Below are 24,679 nucleotides of genomic sequence, written 5' to 3' on the forward strand. Positions count from 1 at the left end.
CAGCCCCTTCAGCTCTAAGTCACCCTCTCCCCCAGGAGAGGCTAAAATTGCCTTCCGAGAGTTTCCAGCACAGACTGGAGACTGACACTGCAAATTCTCAGCTTACACAAAGCTGCTCTCTCTGCTGCACAGGTGCCACTTGCAGACTCTTCCTGGAAGGCTGCAGGTGACAAGGCAGTGCTCTGTCCTCACCTGAAGGTACCTGCCTCCTGCAGAGCACTGAGGTTGGAAGCCTCCCGAAGCACCCAGTTTTTTGGATGAAGAGAATTTTCTTCTTGCTTCTTCAACAGGCTGGAGAGACGAGCCTTGGTTATCTTCAGGAAAGAGGCTACAAAACAACAGGGAACTTGTATTTTCTCTTCTATTAGCTTGGACCCAAATATCCCACCAAGCACAGCATTTGACCGTTGTTTCAATAATTGGCCAGCTGGAGAAAAAACCAGCCAGCATAGCCAGAGAAAAAGCCACCACTTGAACAGCAGGAAAAACCCCTACATCCATCAACAGACTGGAGCATGGACACACACTCCTGGGAGATCCCCCTTGTCTGCACCATAGCAAGGACCCTTGGGTCCCCAGTGACCTGACTGACATGTTTTGGTGGTTCCCAGATGCCCAGGGACACTCCCTGCAGCACACACCTTTCAGCTTATCCTCTTTGGAGAAAAGGCCAAGGAGAATCTCAATTCTCTTCCTGCTCCGACTCAGGTCTTCGTTCTGGTCCCGCAGCATCCCCACAGCACTCTGCACACAGGTCCTCAGCAGCACAGTGGTGTCCAGGATCTCACCCTGCCCAGGAAAACGAGGGCATTCCCCTTCAGAGTGCCCCTCCTGTCCCCAGCACACCCCTCTGCTAAGGGTCACAGTGCTCCCTCAAAAGGGCCTGTTGCCTGGCACCCCTGCTCCCGGCTCCCCTCATCTCAGGCTGCAGCTCTCAAAAACATGATGCAACTTCCATGGCCCTTTCAGACTAGCCTGTGACACAGCATTTGTACTGAGGTAAGATTCCTGCAGGGGAAGGATTCAGCACTTTGAGGAAAGAAGTGGAAATAATCACTGTGACCAGGGAAAAACCTGCCCTTCCTGGGAAATGCTACATGTCCCTGGTCCTGGGCAGGTCCAGCTGAGGCTGTATGGGGCACAAGAGGCAGTGTAAGTGTGGCTGCAGCACAGAGAAACCCTCAGACAGCTCCAGCACACACCTCAGAGCACACACAGCTGGAGTGAGGCTCAGGGCCACAGCACCCACTTCCAGGGGGAGAAAGGCAACAGAAACTCTTAAACCTGATTTTTAAAAATCAGAAGAATGAAATGACTAAGGAACTATAGGGTCCTTAGAATGGTTTATTTCTTTAGTGATGCTGATTTTGACTGGGCAGTGGGGAGGAGGAATTTGTGTCTGATCAGTAATATTTGTGATGCAAATATTGCTGATAGGTTTCAAGTGAAGGGGGACACAAAAGGTGTGTTGCACCTATGGATGACAGAGCAGAGAGCCACAGTGACAGCTGAGAGGCAAACAAACGTATTCTGAACTGACCTCATGGTGCTCTGCTCCTGGCACTGGTGTTTCAACCTCCATTTCTTCCTGCTGTGCTTCTCCATTCACAGGCAGAGCTGCAGCTAAGGTGTAGAATTTTTATTAGAAAGCAGCAGTGCCCTCCTGCATCAGTCAGAAGAGAGTTTATTTTAGCAACTGCATCCCAGAGCAGCAGAACATCTGTCAGAGATGACTGATGTCATTAGCACCTGCATGAGTAGCTGAGATTCACCTCTCAAGCACAGAGACAGCTGCTTGGGCTGTCAGGCTTCATGCAGCAAGAACTGGAAGAAATGTGACACTGAGCTAATGCCTTAAGCTCTCCCTGACTCCTGTCAGGCAGTGTGGTGAAAGGAAAAGGAGTAAGAAAAAGCTCAGGGGAAAGAAAGACCCTTGTCAGTGGTCTCTGCCATGCAGCATCTGCTGCCTCCTGTGCTGGGACAGAGCACTCAGGCTGCTGAGCAGTGCAAATGCCACACTTTTGTCAAAAGAAAAAGGGGAAAATACGAAATTAACTTGCTTGATGACCTAAAGTTGTCATAACGAATTAAATACAAGTTGGGAGCCATGTGGTGATCCCCCCAAAACCAGGTGCTGAGCAGGGGAAGTCATCAGATACATTGTGCCAGTTCCTGTAGTACCAACTCTGGGAGCACAGCTCCCCTTTTCCCCAGCACACAGCTCACCTTTGGTTCCACCTGGATCCTCAGAGAACACCTGGCTGATGGTGAGGTTCTGCAGGGCTGTCAAGTCAGAGATCATGTCCTTGGATCTGCGGAGGTCGTCTATGTGCACCGACTGCCACAGCCCTACAGGCAGAGAACAACAGGGAATCATTCCCAGCCTGCAGCTCATTCTTCCAGAAGAGCTTCCCCAGAATTACCTGCCAGCACCATAACCTGTGGGGTTTCATGCAGAGTCCACTAAATCCCACCTCTTGCTGTAGGAGGGGAAAGCACGATGCCCTCAGAACCCCCTGCCCTGCCTGACAGTCCCAGGGTTCTGAGGCTCTCAGAAGCCTCCAGGCCCAGAGGAACCTTGCTGCTGGGAGCAGAACACATCAGCACCTGCTCCAGATCTGCTGGGGGGCAACACAACCATGGAGTTACCCTTGTGGCTGTGTGCTGCTCTCCAGCTGACTGGAGAGAAGACCTGTATGTCAGCAGGCAAGGCAAGGTGCTCTCACCCAGGACTGCCAGGTACTGATCCCCTGGGGAGTCCTGTGGGACAGGGAAGCAGCTCTGACAACCCACAGGACACATCGAGTCCAGATTTTCATTTAAAGGAAAGTGAGGAAGAGAAATGATTGCCTGAAGGCAGCTGAAGAGTGAGGAGGGGCAGATGGGCACACCCACCTCCATGGAATCCCACGTAGGATGTTCCTCCTTCCAGCCGGGAAAGCTTCATGATAAAGTAAACAAAGACAGAGACCTCTCCCAGGTCTACCTTGTTGATCTCATTAACAACAGTGTACCTGCAACAAAGAGAAAATGCTGCTGGCAGAGCAAAGGCAGACAGAGGTTCATGGCCACAGGTCCCTCCTCAAGAGAGAACACATTTCCTCTCCCAGAACAGACACAGGGGACTCCCACTCCTTCCTCCCAGCTGTGATGCCGAGCTGCCACCTCCAGCTGTGCCCTGAATTACCCCATGAGCCTCAGCTCTTCAGGAGTTCTCAGCCAGGGGCCAGAATTCACACTTCAAAGGGGATTATCTGCTCATTTGACCCAGCTTATCTTATTTTGACTTGGGTTATGGATCATGTGAAACACAATTAGTGCATTTAGATTCATTCTGCTACAGAATAAAGGATTGCACATTCCTGAGTGTGAGATACCCAAACAGCACCAATAACCAAACACGGTGAGGAGCAGCCAGGCAGAACTGAACCACTCCACACCGCACTCACTTGGCTGAGGCGATGAGCTGGGCATCCTGAGAGCCATCTTCAAAGTCTGTCTGAATAATGAGGACTTTATTTCCTGAAGTGGTATCCAGGAAATCCCTGAAGAGTGAAAAGGAATTTAACAGAAGTCACTAAGTGTAAAGACCAAACACTAAAGACCACAGAAGCAGTCACTCCACATTGGCTGTAGCTGCTGCAGGAGGAAAGATAAAAACACCAAACCTCATCTCATGTGATGGAGCTGATAAAGTCTGTCCCGAGCCAGCCCACTGCCAGCACAGCCCCCTTTTCCATATGCGCCACTCCAAATGCTCTGCCCACACACCTTCCACGCAGCTGCCAGCCTATTCCAAGCGGGAAAACACAGGCCCAGACTCACCGGATGCCCTTCAGGAAGGAGTACTCTGTGTCAAACTGCTGCAGGAACAGAATCTGCGGCCTTTGGGCCCTGCCCTGCACCTCCCTCTCCAGGCAGGCAGCGTCGGCACTGGTGAGCAGCCGTGAGAAGGTGGTGACCTGAGGAAAAAGGGGCAGGAATATAGCACAGACCCACCTGTGCTCCCAGGGGCTGCCAGGCTGCTGCAGAGCTGGACTGCCCCCACCTTTGCACACCCGGGCACCGTGGTGCACGCAGGCGTTGCCATCCTGCAGCCCTGGCAGCAGGAACACAGAGCTGGGCGTAGCTCAGGAGGGCTTTGGAGGAGCCCGGGCTCACCTCAGTGAAGGCCGTCTGGGGCCCGGCCCCCGCGTGCACGTGGGCGCGGAGGAAGTCCGCGAAGGACGTGTGCTGCTGCTGCCTGAAGTAGGTGTGGGCCAGGGAGTCTGCCGTGAACACCCCCACGGAGTTGCAGAGGCGGATGACGGCGTCGGGGGTGGCACAGTTGAGCAGGGCCAGCCGCGCCTCCTCCTGGACACGGGGCAGGAGCTCGGCGGGGCCGCAGGCCGGGCGCAGGCGCTGCGTGCCCTGCAGCACCAGCGAGGCGCAGGTGTTGGCGTGGTAGCCCACGAACACGTCCGCAGGCCTGTACTGCTGCTGGCTGATGAAGTGCTCCTCCGTATTGACCGCCGTGAACTCCTGCACCCACTGCTGCAGCTCCTGCACGGCTTTCCTCTGCCCCTTGTCCAGCATGGTGCTGATGTCCAGGTAGTGCTTCTCCAGCCGGTTGATCAGGGGGATGGGGAAGTGCTTGTACACCACCTCCTTCTCCTCAATGACGATCAGGCGGAACTTGGGGTGCACCCGGCACTTCACCCGGTGGGTGCCCAGCCCCAAATCCACGTACTTCTGCCCAGCCAGGTACACGTAGTACTGGTTGAGGGCATCGTAGAGGCTCTCATAGAGGTTCTGCAAGTTGAGGAGCACAACCATCTGGCCAGTTTCCATGCAGACCTTCACTCGGTTGATGTTCCTGCATATCTGGGTATATTCTTGGTCCTTAGGAAAACTGGAGCCAAAGATAATTTCTGGCTGCTGTCGGGCAGTGAAGAAAGCCTGCTGGAGGATCTGCAGCGCCGCATAGTTCTCAGTCAACACAAGCAGGTACCTGCAGTCCCCGTCCTCAGCACTGCTGTAAATGTTCTGTCGGATCAGCTCAATCCTACTGATATCATGAGCATGTATCTCTCCTTTTTCTAGCAACTTGGAGGTGAATATTTCCAAGGCATTGACATCATCCTTGCCACCGAAGTTACGGAGAACCACTGCGGCAATGTCCTGAGGTGTGGGCTCACTTTTGGAGCTCTTAGCTAAGGCAAAAAACATCTTTATGAGGCTGTAGTAGTCACGCAGGCCAAAGAACTCTCTGTCTTGGGCCTTGCAAATATTTTCATACGCATCTGCAAAGTGATGGAAATACTGCTCGACCTTCTGCAAAGCCCCTCGTGCTGAGCAGCAAATGCCCTTTGCACTCTCGATGAGCTCCTCTCTGCTGGGGTCCCCACGAGACACAAAGATGCCTCTGTTCATCTTAGCAGGGTCCAAAGCCCAGTTGGAAATCCCGATGAAGCCAACCTTTTTGTGAGGAAGAGGGACATCATCTATGCAGCCATCCTCCAAAAGTGGATGCAAAGTCTTCAAGGGCATTTTGGGAGAGTCTTCTGCCAGCCCAATCTCATCCAAAACCACCACTGATACATACTCCTCCAAGTTCTTCCCTTCCTGGAACCGAGCACAGTGCTTGAAAGTGCCTATGATTCCCTCTGGAGTGGAGAGGGGGCTGCACTGAAAAGACACGAGATGGATCTGCTTCAGGTCCTTGAACAGATCAGAATGAGCTGCTTGGCCCTGCATAGCATCGGCCACGATGGTTTTCGCCAGGGATTTGGAGCTCCCAGGCTTCCCAACAAGAAAAAGAGGGATTTTCAGCTCAATACAGATGACCATCATGAAGACATTTTCCTTCAAGGCCAAGTTCCTTGCGATGGTATCCCGGAGCGGCACCCCACTCAGGAATAAGTCCTGCATCAGGGAGATTTCTTCCAAAATCTTTTTCTGGGTATCGTAAGGCTTTGGGAGGACCTGGCTGATGGCATTCCTGTACGGCTCCTTCCTTTCCAGGGATGCATGGTAGCAGACCCCAACCGCCAGCACCAAGGACCAGATAACGCTGTTTCTGTCGCCGCTGCCCTTGGGAGCTTTCCTCTCGGCCAGGTACTTCTCCAGCTCCCTCAGCAGCAGCTGGCTGTGCCTGTAAAACCACTTGAACACCTCCATGCAGCGCTCCACGTCCCGCAGGCTGACGAAGCTGCACTCGTCGTCCCTCCGCCTCATGTACTGCTGGGAAGCAAAGAGCACCTCTGTGACCGTCCCCACCTCGTCCCTGGCCATGGGCAGCTGCTCCGCCACGCGCTGCACGATCTGCTGGATGTACATCTTCTCCGTGTGGTTGTTGAGCTGCCCAAAATCCCACACCAGCGGGATCATGCTGGGCGGGAGCGCGTGCACCCGGTACACGAGCTGTCTCAGCGGGATAGATCCCAGCTTCTCCCTGGTGTCATCGGCTTTGACCCGGTAGCCCAGCCCAGCCAGCTCCAGGCGCTGGATCATCCTGTCCGTGTGCTTCCGGTAGGGGTTGCAGGCTGCGATGATCCGCAGGCCAGAGCCAGAAGCCAAAGGCTTCCCCTGCACCGTGCGGTCACACAGAACCTCCTTGATGCTGCTCACGGCTTCTGTCGTGTTGGCTTCATCGAAAAAGAGGACGGTGTCCAACCCGTGCTGCTCCTTGTTGGATTTAGCCAGGGCTTCTGCTTCTCTGATCCTGGCATAGATCATCTCTGCAGTGGTACCTCCATGGACCTTGACAAGCTTCATGTTCTCCACCTCTACAAAGCTTCTGCGTAACTGACACAGGAACTTCACCAGCCTGGTTTTCCCACAGCCTGTTTCTCCCATGATGACGACGGGGATGTTGCACCGGAATCGCATCTCGATAGCCAGGATTTTCAGCACGTTGTCTGTGGTGAGCTCGTATGTCTCATCGGGGTCAAACACCCAGGGGATCCCCAGGACCATGCAGAGCCTCTCGAGCTTCTCCTCACGGGGCAGCTCGTCGAAGGGCACGTTGAAGGGAACCCTCTGCAGTACCAAGCCGCGGTACAGCTGGGCAGTCATGATGTCCCGCTTGATGACATTGCCGTTCAGAGGATTGATGGCATCAATGCGATTCCCGTTCTGCTGGAAATGGAAACCAATGAATGTCATGGACACACGATCCTCATTGAAAAACAAATAGGGATGAGGCTCCGACTCCCACTTCTTCCGGATGCGGAAAGGAAGCAGATCTTCCTCCGCGACGTTCTCCAGGTGGGAGGATTGTCTTCCTGAACTCTGGTCAGAAATGTTCAGGGAGGGCGTCGCAAAATCCCGTGCCATTAAAATCATGAAGCTAACCACAAAGTTCTTGAAACCTTTCAAAGTGTCCTGGACAAAGTTAGGGTTGCAAAAGACAGAAGCTTCACAGTCTCTCAACTGAATGTTGAGAAACCAGGTGAAGTTGCGGAGCTCTGCCCAGGAGGGATCCACGACCCCACAGTGCAGGAGGAAGAGCTGCAGACATTCCGCAGGGCTGCCTTCCACCGAGAGCGCCTTGTACTGGAACATGTCCAGGTCACACCCCTGGTCAAACCTCTTCAGGTACTGGAAGGGTCTCTGGAAAGCCTCGCTGCAAAATTCCTCCTTGTCCATTCCTGGGTCCGAAACATCCCCAGAACGGTTCCCAAGTGTCTCCATTTCTAGCACTTCTTTGGGAGACCTGCATGTTATTTTAGGGAACACGTCCAAGAAGTGATACTTCTGGCTCGCTGACATCTGGAGAAGAAAAAAGAAAAGGTCATCACAGAGCTGTAGCCTTGATCTTCATTAGTTTAGTTAATCTGTTCTTAACAGTCTCCTTGCCTAAAACTACAGGCCTGAGGAACAGGAACCAGCCTTTTCCCCTGTGCATCCCTTCTTCCACTTAAAGTGCACCAGTGAATCCTATTCCCTCCTACATTTTCCTTCATGGAATATGAGTCTGGCATCACCTCCAGCCCCTTCTCAGGGCTGCTTCAAAGAAAACGAAACCCAATAAACTGTTATTTATTCCAGTCACTTCGGTTCTTACAGCCGCATATAAACATTCCCCTACTTTAAAACATGCAAATTAGCATGAGGGAGATTAGATTTTGCATTTTTATGTTTCCTATAAATGCTACAGTGGGGGCAGTGAGGCTTGGACTAACAGGCCTTCAGAAATCACCAACCCAAGGAAACCAGACAGGCCTAATTTGCTCTCTGGTGTTAATGTCACTTTGTACAACAGCAGGGACACCAGCTGTTCTGGGATACAGCACACCCCGAGTGAAACGGGGAACTCCTGTGCTGTGTTTACAGTCACAGGCCCTACAACTCACCACAGCTAATGTACAAAGTGCACACATGTGCAAAGTGACTGAGAAATTCCCAGAAAAGGAGCACTGCTGGTACGTACAGGTCTGGCTGCTTTCTTTGGCACTGGGGACTCCTCCAGGATTTCAATGATGTACAGATGGCACTTCTGCCGTAGCCACATATTGCCATTATTATCTCTCAGGTACTGCAAAACCAGCAGCTTGAAGAGAAACTCTGGAATTCCACGCTGCACCTATCACAAGAAGAGATACAGAAGCGTTTTCTCTTTATTTACCCATCACAACTTCACAGAATCACAGAACAGTTGAGGGTGGGAAGGCTCTCTGCTCAAAGCAGGCTGATGTAGAACAGGCTGCCCAGGGCCACAGTCAGGTTTTTAATGTCTCCAAGGTTAGAGACTCTACAGCTTCTCTGGGCAACTGTTCCAGAGTTCAATTACCTTGATGGTATTTGTGTCACTTACACAAAACACATGATAGGGAAATGGCTAATCGAGAAACAAGAACTTTAAAGAAAGCTCCTGCAAGGATCCACACAGGACTTGTACGACAAGGCAGCTGTGGGAGGGATGTACTTACTGAGGAGGTGATATCGAAATGGAATATCATGGGCTTTGTCTGGTGTTCTCTCTTCAGAAAAGGCAGGAGGGATTTTAGCACTTTATCTTCATCCACTTCTGGTTCAATTAGTCTGATAGTTTTCAGAAGTTCTGTACAGTCAGGCTGCTCTTCTTGCAGTCTCTCATGCAGCCTCTTCACACACAGAGATTTCCCTGTTATAGAAACCACCACAAGAATTAAAGCCATCAATATCACATACATCATATTAAGACCACAACAGACAGAAGGAAATAAAATGTTTAAGTATCCCATGCCCTGAAATCCCTGAAGCTTCCTAAAAGGCATTCCAGAAGGAAGTGTAAATCTGGTTTGAGCAGCTGGAGTCCGGAATCCAAGACACTGCTCCTGTTACCCATATGGTTTGTTTTCCTTCCACTGCCTGAGAGAAGCTTTACTCTTTTATTAGGACTTGAATCTATTCTATTTAATGCTGGTTTCTAAAGTCAAACCAGGGGACAAAGTGACTTCCAGCTTTCACCTCACTGCACTGACCAGTCTGAATCGCTCTTTTTGACCAAGATACTTAAATCTTGGACACAGAACCTGGCAAGGTGAACCCCACTTGGGTTTTGAACTCAGCAGAGCCCACTCTGCATGTGCCACCTTACCCATGCCGGCTCTTTTGGAGGACACCATCCCAACACACATGTGCTCCTTGAACACGGACGCAGCAGAGTTGGAGGGCTGAGCGACTCGGAAGTGGCGCTGCAGGTACTGCTGGATCTCTGCTCGTGACCTCTGGGGAGTCATGTGCACTTTGTAGTGGCTGAAGGCAGAGGGGAGGTAGCTGTTGTCCCGCTCGCAGTTGCACAGGATGATGAGGCGGTAGGAGTTGCTGTAGAGCTGCAGGTGCTGGAACAGCTCCTCTGCCCTGCAGCTGACGTCGTAGCTCAGCTCATCTGCGTAGAGCATGGTGTAAATCTTCTCCCCCCCGTGGCAGGGAATGAGGCACCTCCGCAGGAACAGCCCCACCTGCTCAGCACTGGTCTGGGGCGTGCACAGCAGAACTTCATCGAAGGTGGGAAGGGGCTGCTCGGGGCTGTTCATGTAAATGGCCAGGGCAGAGCTGAGCACCTCAGAGTGAGGGCAGGTGATGAGGTTGGGCTGGCCCACACAGAGCAGGTCCTGAGGGAAATCTCTGGTGATACATTCCCTGCTCCTGCTGGCCAGGTTCTTCAGCCACACGCCCAGTGTGTCAATGTCCAGGCAGTTGGGGAGGAAGGAGCCCATGTTGCTCATGTAGCACTCCCAGATGCACTCCAGCCGGGCACTGAGGTCCTTCTCGCCATCCAGCAGCACTTGGAAGTCAGAAACAGCCTTCCCTGAGCTGGGAGGCCCCTGGCTCCCGAGGGCTCCGAGGACGTCCTGCTCGGTGCAGTCGCGGTTCAGGAAGGAGAGCATCATGAGGGCAGCCTGGCTGGGCCTGCCCCGCCCCAGCTCCGAGCACAGGTACACCAGCTGCTCCGCACTGTAGTAGTTCAGGTAGAAATGCTCAAATCGCTTTGTGTACATGAAGCTTTTCCAGCTCTCCAGGAAACTCTCCATGGTCTTGCAGAGGGCTGGGAGCACAGCTGCCATATCCCCTTGCCCTTCCAGCACTGGGATGGGGCCCAGGGAGAAGTCTATAAGAACGCAGGATTCTCTTTCAGGTGAACAATACACCTGGGCAAGCCAGGAGCGGAAAAGCATGTTCCCAGCTGAGTAAAGGTCTATAAAGGCCTGGGCAAGTCTCTGAACATTAGAAAAGACCTGTGTGAGGACAGAGGAGAGAGAAACAAAGCTGGTTTGCAAGTTTCAGCCATGAAACCACTGGAAAGCCATTCACTGAAGAGGAAGTCTTTGGTCCCAAGATGTGTCAGGCTTTGTACGGCAACCACAGGCTCTCTGTGACTTTCTAACAGCAGCATCCCCAGGAAACCAGTAAGGAACTCCCAGCTTGCTACAAAAGTACAGTAATGCTGCCAGGCAGGACAATCCCCAGTGCAGCCAGAGGATAAGGCCACCAGTCCACTGTTCTGCCTCCAGCTTAGTTCTACCCTAACAAGGAACCAAAGGCAGGAACACTCATGTGCCTGTGACCACCACCCCCAGCAACTCCACTGTCAACCACAGCCTTAGCAGCTGACACTCAAGGGCAAATCCAGTCCTAACCCCAATACCAGTAACCCACTGGGTTTGGAATCTGACCTCAGAGAACCTCTCCACCTCCAGGCCTTGCTCTCCCTTGGCTGACATGAGCATCAGTTTGTTCTGCAGCTCGCGGAGCTCCGCCAGCGAGTACTTCCAGGAGGCCTCAGCATCCCCCGAGCTCCCCGGGAGGGTGAAGCGCAGGACACTGTCCAAGGAGACCTGCCAGAGCAGAAGTTGTCAGTGTGGCTGGGGCTGAGGCCCTGCCTGAGGCCAGGGGAACACTGGGGCAGCAGCCCCCAGGAAGGAGGGGCAGTGGGAGCCTCCCTGGCCGGTTCCAAGCTGAGTGACCTCACCTTCTGGCCATCAGCTGGTGCTCTCAGCACATAGACCCCTCTGCTGTTGATGGCAGCTGCCAGGGACAGCGAGGACAGCTCCACAGAGCCGTGGCTCTCCTTCACTGTCTTCAGCCACTCCAGGTGCTGAGCCGAGGCACGCTGTGGGAAGAGGAGACACAGCCCTGCCCTGACTGCTCTGAAATCCAAGACCTCTGGGCTTACACCTGATCAGGACAAACAGCTTGGGCTGGCACAAGAGTTTCATGATGGGGGAGGAAGAAATGAATGCAGCCTGCTCTTTCTGCACAGCTCTTCCTTACCCGCTCCATGGGAGGCTGAACAGAGTTCACAGTGCTACAGAAACAGGCCCTGCTGCAAAAGGGTAAGAGTTCACAGCCACCCAGCTCTACACCACATCAGGCTGGAAAGTTTCAGCAGTGCCCTGGAGAAACCTGTGCTACACCAGTTACAGCTGCTGCAGTGAATTATTGTGCCACAGAAACATCAGATGTTTTTCCTTCCAATAACAAGAGCTGCAGTGATGTCCCCACACAGGTGCCATTTGCCCAGTGCAGTCCAACTTCCAGTCACTCCCGGAAGGCAGAAATGCAGGAGGATGCAGAGGCCCTCCTCCAGCAGAACTCACCAGTTTCTCGGGGAGGGTCTCGTCGCTGTCCAGGGCTCGCCACAGCTTCTGCAAGCAGCGCATGAAGTCCTCAAAGCCCGAGTCCTGGCGGAGCTCGTAGAGCAGGGAGGAGTAGCCGTGCACAGTGCCATGGAAACACGCCACACGGTCCACGTCCATGTCGTTCTCCCCCGCTGAGATGGACGCCAGGTCAACGAACACCTTCAGCTCATTTATATCTGAAATGAGGCAAATGCAGCAGGGAACAACAAATGAGGCAGCTTGGGCACCACCCCTCATCGCCACCTTCCACAGGAAATGCAGAAGAATGCTTTGAACAGCAGCTCCTGTGCAACTGCCTTCTCCCCATCAGCTTTCCCAGGTCATCCATCCACCCATCCATCCATGAACCCCTTGGGCTCTGGTGTCCCCCACAGGCCCCTGGATCCCCAGCCAGGATGGGAGCAGTGCCTGCGGGTGTCTGTGTAGGTCACACAGCTCAGCTGGCAGGCACACAATTCCATCCTCTGAAACAGCTGGCCTGAACTGAGCAGCAGCAGCTACTAAAGCCCTCCAGGCCCAGCCCAGCTCCCAGCAGGGTGGTCACTGTGTGCTGCAGCAGCCTACAGTGCATGGGCACACTTAAAGGGTCTTCACAGCACGTTCCACACCAAAACCCATCAGAGATGTAACTATCAACACCAGAAGCTGCAAAGGCACAAAGCAGATGGGTCAGGGATTCAGTGCTCCTCCTGCCCCCACACAAGCTGCCATCCCTTCTAGTACTCTCTGTCTAACTTCTGGATGAGCAGCACACACCTTTCAGTGCTTCTCTGACCCAGCAGACAAACTCCTTCTGCTGGGCCAGCTCCCTCAGACAGCCCCGGCGGGGCACGGTGATCCCCTGCAGCAGCTTCTTGGCTTGCACGAGCTCAGGGCTGATGGAATCCAGCTTCTGTGTCTTGTAGGATTCAAGCTTCTCTGTCTGGAAAGCAAGTGGTGCAAACACACACTGAGTCTGGAATTGGGAAATGCCACTGGTTCTGCACCAGGGAAAGGAAAGCCCTCTGCAAAGCCACACTCCCACAGAGCAGTATCCTCATCTCTCTTCAAGGAATGACGACACAAAAGCACTTTAAACACCTGATTTTTACCCCAAATAAACATTTTGGGACAAGGAATGGCTCTTGACAGACTGGGACAGACTTGTGGGAAGATTCAAATTTAGCCACCACCCTGACAGTACAGAGCCAAAGTCAGAGATACTTACTATATGCAACAAGTTTTCCAGGATACTGAAGTCACCGGAGAGGCCTAAACTCTCTTTGACGTGGGCAATGATCTTGGCAGCATCAAAGGTTAAATGCATTTCATGGTACTGCTGGATCTGCTGGACTCGCTGGTCAACCCAGTCTCTGTCTTCTTCAGGCCAAAGCCCACAGATGGTGTTCAGCTCCGCTCTGAGATCTTTAGGATGATTTGTGAATTCATGGAAAATCCTATCAACTGCAGAAAGTGTGAGACTTCCTGATCTGAGATCGTCATACAGCATTGCATAGTTGTCAAAGCAAGGGCGGATCACGCTGCTCAAAACATCATCAAGGTCCAACTCAGGAACACCCTCCTCCTCCACCTCCTCATCCTCCTCCTCCTCCGGAGAGTCACACACATACTCCTCTCCTGCCTTCTGTGCTGCTTCTTCCCAGAACTGCTGGAAGACCAGGCTGTCCTTGAAAGAGTGGATTTTGTGGACAAATTCTTTCAGCTCTGGCCTCAGGCTGTAGAAGGTCTGCAGGGGTTTCTTTCCCACACTCACAACTTGATTCAGTCTTTTTGAGCCAAGATCTTCCAAGTGTTGAAATTCCACTTCACCTACATCCACTGTAAAACAGAGACAGGTCAGAGGGAGATCAGGTGGTACAGCCTGGCTCCAGATCACTTCATCCCATCCCCTAAGCCACAAAATCCTATCAGGCAGGTGGACCCCTGTGAGTGTCATTTGATGCACAAGCACTCACTTGATCCCCCCCAGTGCTCTGGGTTTACTTCTCCCACCCCTCCTCACCCTCACTGTGGGGTTTAGAATCAAACCTGTTCCCAAAGCCAAGAGATTTTCAAGGAAAATGCTGTTTTCTGGAGCTGCCACTTTCAGACTGCTCCCCCAGGACTCTACCTTTCACAGACTTCTGCACCTTCCTGCACATGCTCAAGAAGGTTCCTATTGCTTTTTTCTCTCTCCTGAGCAGCGTGACTTCTTCGTGTCTCAACTCCAGCAGCTCTTCCAGGCTTCTCTGGAGCAGTACCTTTTCCTCACCCAGCTGCTGCTGGTGCTCTGAAAGAAAATTCACCTGTAGGCACAGAGCAGACACTTCCCACCCCCTGCACCCCGACTCAGGCTGGGAATTGCAGAGTCACGAACCCCACAGTGACAACACAAACTGGAGCTGGGAGCTCCCTGCCCAGGCCAAGGGGCAGCACTGAAAATTCCTGGAGCATCTCCTGAGCATTCCTAATCCCTGCAGCACCAGCAGAGCAGGCCAGCATCACTACAATGATGCTCTAAGCCAACCATGCCCCTTTTGAACTCATCTCTTACTTGTGTCCCAAATGCAGATGAACTGCTTCTTATGCTGGAAAACCTCTTCCAGATGTTTCACAAGGATGTAGCCTTTGTGGATGTTATCGGTGACACTCGTAAGCACAGAGTCTGCTATGGCCATGACATCCTTTGCTTCATCTGTCAGTTTGTCTAGAAGGTTTCTGTTTGTTCCTGTTCCAGAAACAAAGCATGTCAAACCGAGATCAGCCCTGTTTCCCAAAAACAGGCAGAATCAGGAACTTTTCCATGTCATGGCACAGAGTCCTTCCATTTCCTACTGGATCCCTATCCAAGAGCCTGTGGGCTCACCACACCACCCTCCAACTCCTCACGTCTTTCTGAACAAAACCAGGATCTCAGGACAGGAATTTGGAAACTTTCCATGGAGAGCCCAGACCCAAACCCTGTGGAGCAAACAAAAGCCATTTGGATCCATTCATATGGCCAACTGTCTGGCATTTTTGTGTGGCAATAACTTGTGAGAACTTCTCAGAGAAAAAAGTTATGGTCTACAGATCCTGAGGAAGCTGCAGCGGATTAGTCCAAGAGGAATAGTGGCTCCCTCTTTCTTGGCCTTCCCTCTCCAAACCCAAGCTGAATACTCCAAGCATTGAGATGAGGACTAAAACAAGAGCAGGACAATTTCTCTGTTTGCTGCTCTGCACAGTGGCAGCAGTAAGGCAGAGAAAAGCTTCTCGGGGCCTCCTAAAACCCAACTACACACCTACCATTAAAGCTGAAGATATGTTTGATGTCAGGCCACGTGAGCAGGTGGTGCAGAACCTGATCAAAATCCCCCTCAGACTGCCCACCCCTGATGGGCCACGACTTCACAATGACGGCTGACACGAGCTGGCTGAACTGGCCCATGTTGTAGGCAGAAATCATCTCCAGGAGATTGCTCTGCATCTGCCAGGGCACACAGAGAGGGCAGGGATGTGTCAGACTTTGAGATCCCACTGTGTCTGTGTCTCAAAACTGGCACTGACGTCAAGGAGTCACCTCCAGTGCTGAGATGTGTTCCAAAAATGCCCGATGACACAACTGACACCAGAGGTCATGGTGGAAACATGTTACAAATATTCTTCATGGACCTCATTTTCTGATTTCTTGTTGATAGTTTTTGTTGTTGGTATAACAAACAATCCACAGCAACTCAAGCAACATCCAACGCCCCTTCCACCACAAGGCACATCCCTATGCTATGCAACAGAAATTCCACTTTTCCTTCTCCTCCCTCCCCCAGCAGGGCAAATACAATACCTGGCAAGCTGCAGTGACAGCCTCTATGGCACAGTTCTGGAAGCACCAGCTGATGGAAGAGTCCACCTGTGCGATTTGGGAGTGCTGACAACAGTACACCAAGATTTGGTTCACTGGAGGCTCCTAAAGGGCAAAAGGGAGATTTCTTATCAACTCAGTTTCCAAAGTCTTTCTCCTGACAGCATCAAGGAGTGCTGCTATCAAGACAATAAAAGGAACCTGAGCATCAGCCCATTTCTGAGGGTCTGGGAGATGAAACAAATAAATGCTTAAAAAATATTTTAATGATTTCCATTTAAAGTGTGTGTGATTACTTAATATCCACCTCTCCAAGCCAAGCTTACAGCAGAAAATATTTGTTTCCTGATTTCACCATGAAAATCAATGGCTTAATTAAATTTGTAACTGCTGTAGAAAGGAGATGAGGAGATACACAGGGTCAGTTTGGAAGGGACTTGCACATGTGGGTGTGCATTTGGGAGCCTGAACAGCACCATTTCTGCACAATGAATGAAAAGAGAAGCACCACCTTGGCTTCTCTGAGCCCTTGGGTGCTTACTTTGCACTTGCTGGTTCTTAAAACTACAAAGGTGACAATTGCTCAGAACGTGCCATTTCCTCTGAAGCACCAGAACCTGCAGCCAGGCCACTGACACAGTGATGGTGTGGGACACTGTCATGGCCAATTTTTGAGCCTCCAGAACCTGGTTTATAACAGCAATGGCAATTGTTAGGACCAAAGCCACCGTGTTTCCATGTGTTCCTTCTCCAAGCACAGCACAAGCCACTCCATCTGCTCTGAACCACCAGCCAGGACTGCCTGGGGTCTCCTCTACCTGCTGGATTCTTCTCTTCAGATCTGCAAGTAGAGTGCTCCTCCACGTCTGGGTGAACTGCTTGTCTGGAAAGCTGATAGTCACAAACTTATTCCAGGCCTGCAGGGGAGAAGCAAACAAACCCAAACCAATGAGTGCTGAGATTTAATAGAGAAGGAAATGAAAAGAACAATGTAGAACAGATGCCCCACACGCCTCAGACAGTCTGCAGTCCTTCCAGATGTTTCCATCCTGAGGAAAAGGAACACTCCCAGAGCTGAAAAAAGCAGCTTTTAAGCCCAAGCAGTGTGTAAATGTCTCAGCTACTGAAGGAGACGTTTGGATGAGCCACTTCCACCCTGGTGCTGGGACCTGTCCCAGGGAGGGCTGGGAGCAGCAGCTCAGGCTGGCAGGGGCTGCTCTGAGCTTTGCCTGCTGGAAGGCCTGAGGACAACCAGTGGGACATGCTGGGAGCAAGACAACACCAGCTAGGGGCAGCTCCTCACCCCAGAAACGCCTTTAGGAACAGCCAAGGAAAAGCAGGACTGAGGTGAGCTGAGCAGCACCAATTCCAGCCCTTTGCTTCTCATCTCTGGAGTGTTTCAAACCCTGCCCATCCCCATCCCACTCCTTACCCAGCCACAGCTACAGAGCCCAGCAAAGTGTCAGTAGACCCAAGAGCCTGCTTAAGCGACAGTAAAACCCCTTTTTATTCACATTACTAGAAGATGACAAACCCGAAGTTCACAATGGAAAGAGAAGGTCACGTGCTCCAGGTACTCCTTCAGTAACTTCTGTTTTAAAGCATTTCTGAACCAGGTTCGAGTGTCCCTCAGAGCTCCACTGAGCAATTCTGCCACTGGAACATCCTGCACAGCATTCCCTGGAACCTGCCCCACACAGAGAAGACAAAAAACAAACACAGTTCAAGCAGGAGAGCAACAGACAACTGATTTAAATCAGTATTCCTAAAAAGAAAGCCCAACTGCATCCAGAACACACAAATACCCCAGTACTGCTTGAATAAGCAGAGAGAGGCTGGGAGGGTGCAGTGCTTACAGGCAGTTTGTGCTTAAGCTTGTTCAGGAAGTAAAAACAACAAATGTTTAAGGGGAAACAAAACCAGACATAAAACAAAGCTTTTCACAGCAAACCTGGACATCTGACCTTATTTTCAATACGAACCAAACTCATGAGGTGATTCCACAACTCTTTGAAAGTACCACAACCTTGCTTAGAGTGTGAAGTTCCTCAAGTTGAGACTGGATCTGATCTAAACCCAGTCTTTTGTACCCCACTTTTGATATTTCTGGGTATCTTGCTCATATCAAGCCAAGAGTTCCTTGGTACTCACTGGTGGGGGCCAAAGTTGGGCAACCTTGGCAATCAGGGTGGCAGTGGTGGCAGGGATCAGGAAAAAGTCCATGTTCTTGACGGCCTTGCAGAGCCTCTCGTGCAGGCTGAGGCAGCAGGACAAGCAGCACTGCCAAGAATGGGCTCCCAGAGCTCTACAGGGCAGCAACACCGAGGGAGAATTAATTTTTTACTCCAAGGAAAAATAAAAAATAAAAAATTAAGAACAAAGTAAAAACCCCACGAAATTCAACACAATGCAGCAGCTCCCTCCCTCAGATGGATTTAAAAAACGGGATAGAAATCCAGGATTGTTTTCTTCACAGAGATATCAAGGCACACAAGCACGACCCCAGGCCTGGCGCAGATGCAGACAATGCTCTCACTAAGGTGCACTGCCCTTACCTGGCTGGGGGCTCATCCAAGGCACACAGCACTGTGTTTAGAAGCTTCTCTACCACCTGAGAGTGGAAAGACAAAAATATTAAACTGTGGGACAAGCTTTACAGACTGGTTTCTGATTAGCAGTTATTTTTGCTTTTAGCTAAGCTTGAAGCTCTTTGTGCTGTGACATGCTGGCAGCCCCAACCCCCTCAGTGATGGTCAGTTCTGCCAAAAGACACCCAGGAGCCCAGTTTGAGCCTTTATCCCAGAGCTGGGTAAAGCTGCCAGAAGACAAACCTTACAGGTACTCCACGAGAAGTCAACGCTTCCTAATCTGTACAAGACACCTTGAAGAGTAACTAACAAATCACTGGAGAAGTCTTTTATGAACTCAGCCAGGCTCTGCAGGGGCAGCACACAGAGCCAGGACTTGACCAGAGTCACATCAAATTCCATCAAGTACTTCTTTTCTCTCATTCGTTCCAGCAGGGTCACTCTGGAGGGGAGACAAAACAAAATCTTCAGGATTCCAAGGAACAAAAGGCCACAGAGGAGTCTCCTCCTCACTCCCGTGCTTTTGTCACCGCAGTTCAGGATCAGTGGGGGTCCCCAAGGCCAGGGATGGCAGAGCAGAGCCAAACCACTGAGCACAAGCACTCAAGGAAAATAAACTCCAGATCTTACTCAGACTCTACACAACACGAGCAGCTTTAACTCCTGCCTGCTCCCTGGCTGGCAGAACCAGGGGTTGTGTTTGAGGGGTAACACAGTGCCCAGCTGGGCTACACCCAGTGACCTCTGAGCCACCAGTGCGGCTCTGCCCAAATACCCCAAACATCCTCCCTCAGCGTGCTACATTTCATGGTCCTCAAAAATGAGAGAGGAAAAAACCAAAAAAAGGAGATGAAGTAAGGTGATCACCCCCAGCTACAGCAGCAAGGCACTGGGTGTAACTGGAGCTCTGGAAAACTCACGCATCTTGCTTCCTCCTGGCGTCAGCAAATGGAAGCCCTTCCAGCCCTGCCCAGACATCTTCCTCCACCAGCTCGTGCTCCTGCTGCAGGGGAGCAGCAAAGGAATGCAGAAGGGGAAGGATCCACACCCACTCGTTTACATCACCTTCAATGCACCTCCGGCACAAGTTTGTCAGCTCGACCTTCAAGCTAAATAAAAAAACCCAAAACAAACACACTGAGTGCAAGAACAGCTTTACCCAGGCCTTGAGAATGCCCTAGGGGTAGGGGAGGCTACATCTCAATCTCCTTATGTACCTTCAGTGAACCTCTGGTCATTATTTTAGCTCTGTCTACTCTTCACTGCAGAGTGTACCTGTCCAGGTTTAAGGCTCAGAGCTGCAATGTTCCTGAATCTCTCTGAAGAGACCCTGCTGCTGGAGCACTGGGAAGACCCAAACCTTTATTTACAGTCTTCCCATGAGGCCCCCAGCCCTGTGACACCCACAGAGAGCCAGGCATTCCGGGGATAATTCTGGGCCTTCTTGGTTGGGCTGAAATACTGCAAAGGACTCCAAAAGGAAAAGTAACGGCTGCAGCTGTGCGAGTGAAGAACTCCAAACCCAGTGCCAGGTAAGCAGTCAGGTTACAGTCTGGTAAGCAGGCACTCCAGGGGAAACCAAACAAAAGCGTGGAAAAGAATCCAAATGTGGCATTTAAAGCTAAAGGAGTAAATACACAACGATCCTGATCCCTGGAGTTTGTGAGTATCAACAGCAAAGAGGAAAGAAGCCAGAAACTGCCTGACAGAAAAGGATAACAAATTAGATTATACATAAAGAAAAACCAACAGTTTTAACTCAATCTATGGCTCTGGCAAGCATGACAAGCTGCAATAAGGGAAATCTGTTTGCACAAAAGAAAAACAACAAGAAAGTTGTGTGACTGTGAGAGGGCCCCAGAGAGGTTGGGCAAAACTCCCTGGAGTTTTTCAGAACTGCACTGCAGCCTTGCCTGGATGTCAACCCTGCTTCAAGCAGGAGGCTGGAACTGAGACCTCCAAAGATACCTTAAAACGTAACTTTTTCTCTGGTTCTTTGGCAGTAGAGAGCTGGACTCCTGCTGTTTCATCAAAAGGTGCTACACTGGAGCAACAGCAGCCCCGTCAGTCAGAAGGTACATGGAGCACTTACTTGGCAACTTCTGCAAAAGCCTGTTTGATGTGATGAATCTCATTCTCTACATCTTGTTGTGACACCTGATCCAAGCACAGGAGGCTGCACAGCTCAGCCAGGTCACCTTTAGGTGCTGGAAGTGAAAGATCCTCAACTACCACGAGAACAGTGAGCCCCAGAGCCAGTTTGCTTTTGATGACTCTGTCCTCCGGAGGTGCTTCTGGCACAAAGAAAGGACGAGATATTTTCTTCATGTATTTTATCAGCAAATCGTGCACCTGGGATAAAGGAGGGAAGAAACAAACCAACCACAGCATTAGTCTCTCTCTTCTGAAGCCATTTTCTTCTGCCAGTTTCAGGGAGGCCACGGGACAGGAAGGAGCAGCCCTGACAACCAAAAAACACCATGTGGCTTTTCTGCCACATTTCCTAATTATGTCAAGCAAGAAATTTGGGATTCCAGAAGCCCTGCTGGCATCACTGCTTAGAACAGGATCAGGAGCTTCTCCCAAAAAGCAGGCAGGTCTGGAGCAAGAGATGAGTGCAGAGAAAGTTGGTGACAGAATAACTGGCAGCAAAACTTAAAGGCAGGCTTAGGAAATCAATATCCAAACACAAAACCCACTCAAGTACGAAGTCACCCCATCACAGCTCTGCTGCTGACCCACACGGGGTCTCAGAACCACACCAAGGTGCACAGGTTGACTGAAGCCCCCAAGGCAGTCGGTGGCTGCCACTCCAGAAGGATCCCCACTGGTTCTGTACCTGAACTTTGACTGGAAATGCAAAATTAACCCAGCAAGGTCAACAGTAAAATTAAAGTCTGGGTTCGGTAATGGGATGATCTCTGTCTCTGTGAAACAGAAGGGATTACCTGCTGTGCGCTGAAGTTTAACTCTACCCATGGCTTTGGCTTGCCATCAAACACCAGCTGGGCTACTGCAACGGAATGGAACTGTCTCAGCTGGCAGAAGAAGTTCCTCAGGTTGTCACAACTCCAGGTTCCAAGAATGCTGAAGATACTTTCTAACATAACACTGGCAGCTATTTTCTTCCCTTCCACCACTTCCTTGTTTTTATCACCAGTAAATGTCTCCCAAAATTTTCTTGTCTGGGTTTTTATCCAGGAAGGATGTGCACACACAATGTCATCGTACTGGTGCCACTCTGGAACAGCAACACAGGCAGAACACAACCATTGGAATCAGGTGCCTTCACTCTTCCAGCTGCCGCAGCAATACCCCCACCAGCCCCTTGAGCTCCCAGGCTCAGCCAGCGCTGTCTGACAGGAATGCTGGGCCATGTGACAGCAGGGATCACCCCAAGGTGCAGGTCCAGCCAGCAGAGCTCACCTCCATTGTTGAGCAAGTTCCTTTTTATCATCAAGCAGCGATTCACAGGATTACAGGATTCTGGCTTCTTGTATATGAACTCATAGTCCCCCTTCCCAGAGGTCACCCAGTACTTGTAAGGAATGTATTCATCCAGGATTTCTTTGGTGAGAGTTACAGCACCTTCAATGAGGTATCCATGTTCTCCCAGATGCCTAGGAGACACAAACACAGCAGAGGCAGGCAAAGGACATGTTAGCTGATCCACAGACTTCCTTTTCCATGCATTGCTCCATTTTTAACAGGAATGGTGACTATTCTTTCACAAGAACGTTTTAGAACAGTTTTCTCCATTGTGAAACCCTCTGCTGCAACCTGCGAGCACAGAGCCACAGCTTGACAGTAACTGAGGCCCCACAGGGCAGGGAACACTCACCGGGTGCAGTTCAGCTCACAGATGTTGTCCTCCCAGTTGGTGTAGGGAGGAATGTTCTGAGCTCTGATGAACACTTTATGGATATTGGGGTTGAGTTTGAAGTCTTTGGATAATATTGCATGGAAATACACTGTAACACCCTCATTGCGGCTCACAGAACTGCAGGGAAGAATTAGAAGGGAAATAGAAAGGATTCTGTTGGGGTTTTTTAATTTCACAAATCACTGTAGATCTCAAATCAGATTTGAGCCACCAGCTGACTGCCTGCAAGACCCATAAACTCTGGCAGCAGCTCACTCAGACTGATGTTTGAGCAGGCCTAGTGCAAAGCCCAGTGCAAAAAGGAATAATGAGCAGCAGGAGATGCACTGGCCCAGCAGAGTCACCTGGAATGGCTACGCTTCCAACCCCTTCCAGCACATACACATTACACAAAACACCAAAACAGCTCTTCACACTATTCACCTAAAGCGTTGTGTGTGTGAAGCACGTTGCCCATAAACGCAAGAAGAGAATAATCTCTTCTTCATTCATCAGATGCTCAAGCAGGTTCAAGTACCATGTGTACCACATCCCCCAGGACATCACCTGTGCTGCAGCTCCCATTGAACACTGGCTCCCTTGTGCACAGCCACTTCACCTCAGTTTCAAGACAATTCCATTCCCCACTTGTCCAAGGTACATACTGACCCAATCCCAGCACCTCAACCTCCCACCTCAGTCTGGAGTCTGAGTCCTCCTCACAGCAACTCCTGTTAGTGAAGAACGCTGGGGAGCAGCAGGGCTGTTCTCACCTTTCTTTAATCTTTTCCACAGATTTCTGGTTCCTTTGTTCCGTTTTGTTCTTGGGACTGTTTGCTGCAGCCACAGCACCCTCCTTTCGGGCAGCCTGAGCTCCTTTGCTCAGACTTGTCTTCTCACTCCCATTAGGCATTTTCTCACTTGCGGTCTTATTTTTCTCTTTTGTGTTTGCATTCTGCAACAGGGAGGCAAACAATGCCTAATGAAACAGGAGACCCCAGGTGTACAACATCTCCTCCTGCTACACCACCAGCTTCATCCTCCTGGAAATACTGATCCCTCACTGAGGGAAGCTGCTGGTTAAGGAAAATAGCACATGACGGAAGAGGAATGCAACCCAAACATGCTGCCAAGCAGTCAGGTCAGTGAGCCCCGGGTCACAGATGATGGTGTATAAAGAAAGAGAACCCCTAGCAACTTCCAGCTCACCAGGCCTGTGTATGAGCAGAGCACAGGCACCTGCAAAGCACAAAATCCCCTTGTCCAAGGGGATCCCAGAGCTCTCCAGAGAACACAGCTGGCTGGAGACACCTCCCAGTCCTGGGGGTAACTGAGCAACCCCTCAGTGAGAGCTGGGCTAGAACTGACACCCAGGAGAGCAGAACTTAAATAAGAACCTCCCCACAGTGCTCCCCAGTTCCACCCTGTATCCCCGGGCTCATGCTCCTCAGCCTCACTGACAGCATGAACAAGTCCCAGTGGCAAAGGGAAGCCAGGCCCCTTGGAACACTCACCAGAGTTCACTCACACTCACCTTGCCAGTGGAACTGTTCCCTTTCTGCCTGGGCTCCTTCCCAGCCTGCAGGCTCTGGGCCCCAGGGGAGGCCTTGGTCTCAGGTTTGCTCTGGGGGGCTGCCTTGGCAGGAGGCAGCCCAGAGGGACTCGCTCCCTGCCCTGCTGGCAGCAGTTCCTTGCTGCTGCCCCAGGTCTGGGAATGTGCTGTGGCTTCTGGCAGCTGGCCAGGGGCGTGACTGCCCCGTTCCACATTATCCCTGGCTGTTTCTCTGCGCTCCATGGTTGTTCCATCCCCAACCTTGTCCCCTAGGGCTACAGCACTGGGAGCTGGGGGAGCCTCACTGGCTGTGCTGCTCTGCTCTGCAGGGCTCAGCCTCTGTGCTTCCAGGCTGCCAGCTTCCTTCCCCAGCTGGGCCAAATCCCTGTCGCCTTCAGGTGTGTCTCCACTGGCATCAGCAAGTCCATCAGCACCTGGGTTTGCTCCCTCACTCCCGGTGGGTTGGATTTCTCGAGGAACAACACATGTGTCAGGCAACTCTGTGGCTTGAGATGGTGTTGTGCTTTGAGGAGGGAGAGAGTCCTGTTCCCCGGAGACGGACGTGTATTTTTTTGCTTTATTCTTCTTCCTTTTCTATTAAAAAATGAAAAACAAGGAGCACAATGTCTGTTTATTCATTGTCAAAGAGAAACTCTTTGTCACGTCCTCCGCTGCAGCAAGTCCCGACATCTTCCTGCTGCATGGGGCTAACGGAGAACGATCAGGAAGAGGAGGGACAAGACCAACCAGCGA

At 51.3% G+C, this 24,679-nt stretch overlaps 1 protein-coding gene across 1 annotated transcript in view; it reads right to left on the reverse strand.

Annotated features, from left to right (window-relative positions):
• Window positions 1-24,679, reverse strand: part of RNF213 (ring finger protein 213) — a 42,835-nt gene that overhangs the window by 17,552 nt on the left and 604 nt on the right. Inside the window, exons 2-33 of the mRNA XM_082294038.1 lie at window positions 23,909-24,520; window positions 23,148-23,329; window positions 22,354-22,512; window positions 21,939-22,132; window positions 21,461-21,753; window positions 20,605-20,864; window positions 19,433-19,621; window positions 18,756-18,954; window positions 18,480-18,535; window positions 18,076-18,229; window positions 17,459-17,611; window positions 16,743-16,841; window positions 15,907-16,029; window positions 15,372-15,552; window positions 14,641-14,814; window positions 14,218-14,376; window positions 13,315-13,925; window positions 12,864-13,029; window positions 12,066-12,283; window positions 11,438-11,578; window positions 11,142-11,303; window positions 9,563-10,703; window positions 8,913-9,106; window positions 8,414-8,566; window positions 4,162-7,752; window positions 3,826-3,962; window positions 3,450-3,545; window positions 2,896-3,014; window positions 2,227-2,349; window positions 1,541-1,623; window positions 642-789; window positions 193-328 (exon numbers count right to left, since the gene is read on the reverse strand). Coding sequence (XP_082150164.1) covers window positions 193-328; window positions 642-789; window positions 1,541-1,623; window positions 2,227-2,349; window positions 2,896-3,014; window positions 3,450-3,545; window positions 3,826-3,962; window positions 4,162-7,752; window positions 8,414-8,566; window positions 8,913-9,106; window positions 9,563-10,703; window positions 11,142-11,303; window positions 11,438-11,578; window positions 12,066-12,283; window positions 12,864-13,029; window positions 13,315-13,925; window positions 14,218-14,376; window positions 14,641-14,814; window positions 15,372-15,552; window positions 15,907-16,029; window positions 16,743-16,841; window positions 17,459-17,611; window positions 18,076-18,229; window positions 18,480-18,535; window positions 18,756-18,954; window positions 19,433-19,621; window positions 20,605-20,864; window positions 21,461-21,753; window positions 21,939-22,132; window positions 22,354-22,512; window positions 23,148-23,329; window positions 23,909-24,520 — 10,406 coding nt within the window. The remainder of the gene's footprint in view (window positions 1-192; window positions 329-641; window positions 790-1,540; window positions 1,624-2,226; window positions 2,350-2,895; window positions 3,015-3,449; window positions 3,546-3,825; window positions 3,963-4,161; window positions 7,753-8,413; window positions 8,567-8,912; window positions 9,107-9,562; window positions 10,704-11,141; window positions 11,304-11,437; window positions 11,579-12,065; window positions 12,284-12,863; window positions 13,030-13,314; window positions 13,926-14,217; window positions 14,377-14,640; window positions 14,815-15,371; window positions 15,553-15,906; window positions 16,030-16,742; window positions 16,842-17,458; window positions 17,612-18,075; window positions 18,230-18,479; window positions 18,536-18,755; window positions 18,955-19,432; window positions 19,622-20,604; window positions 20,865-21,460; window positions 21,754-21,938; window positions 22,133-22,353; window positions 22,513-23,147; window positions 23,330-23,908; window positions 24,521-24,679) is intronic.

Source organism: Coloeus monedula, assembly GCF_965178545.1.
Source record: "Coloeus monedula genome assembly, chromosome: 19".
NCBI lineage: Eukaryota > Metazoa > Chordata > Aves > Passeriformes > Corvidae > Coloeus > Coloeus monedula.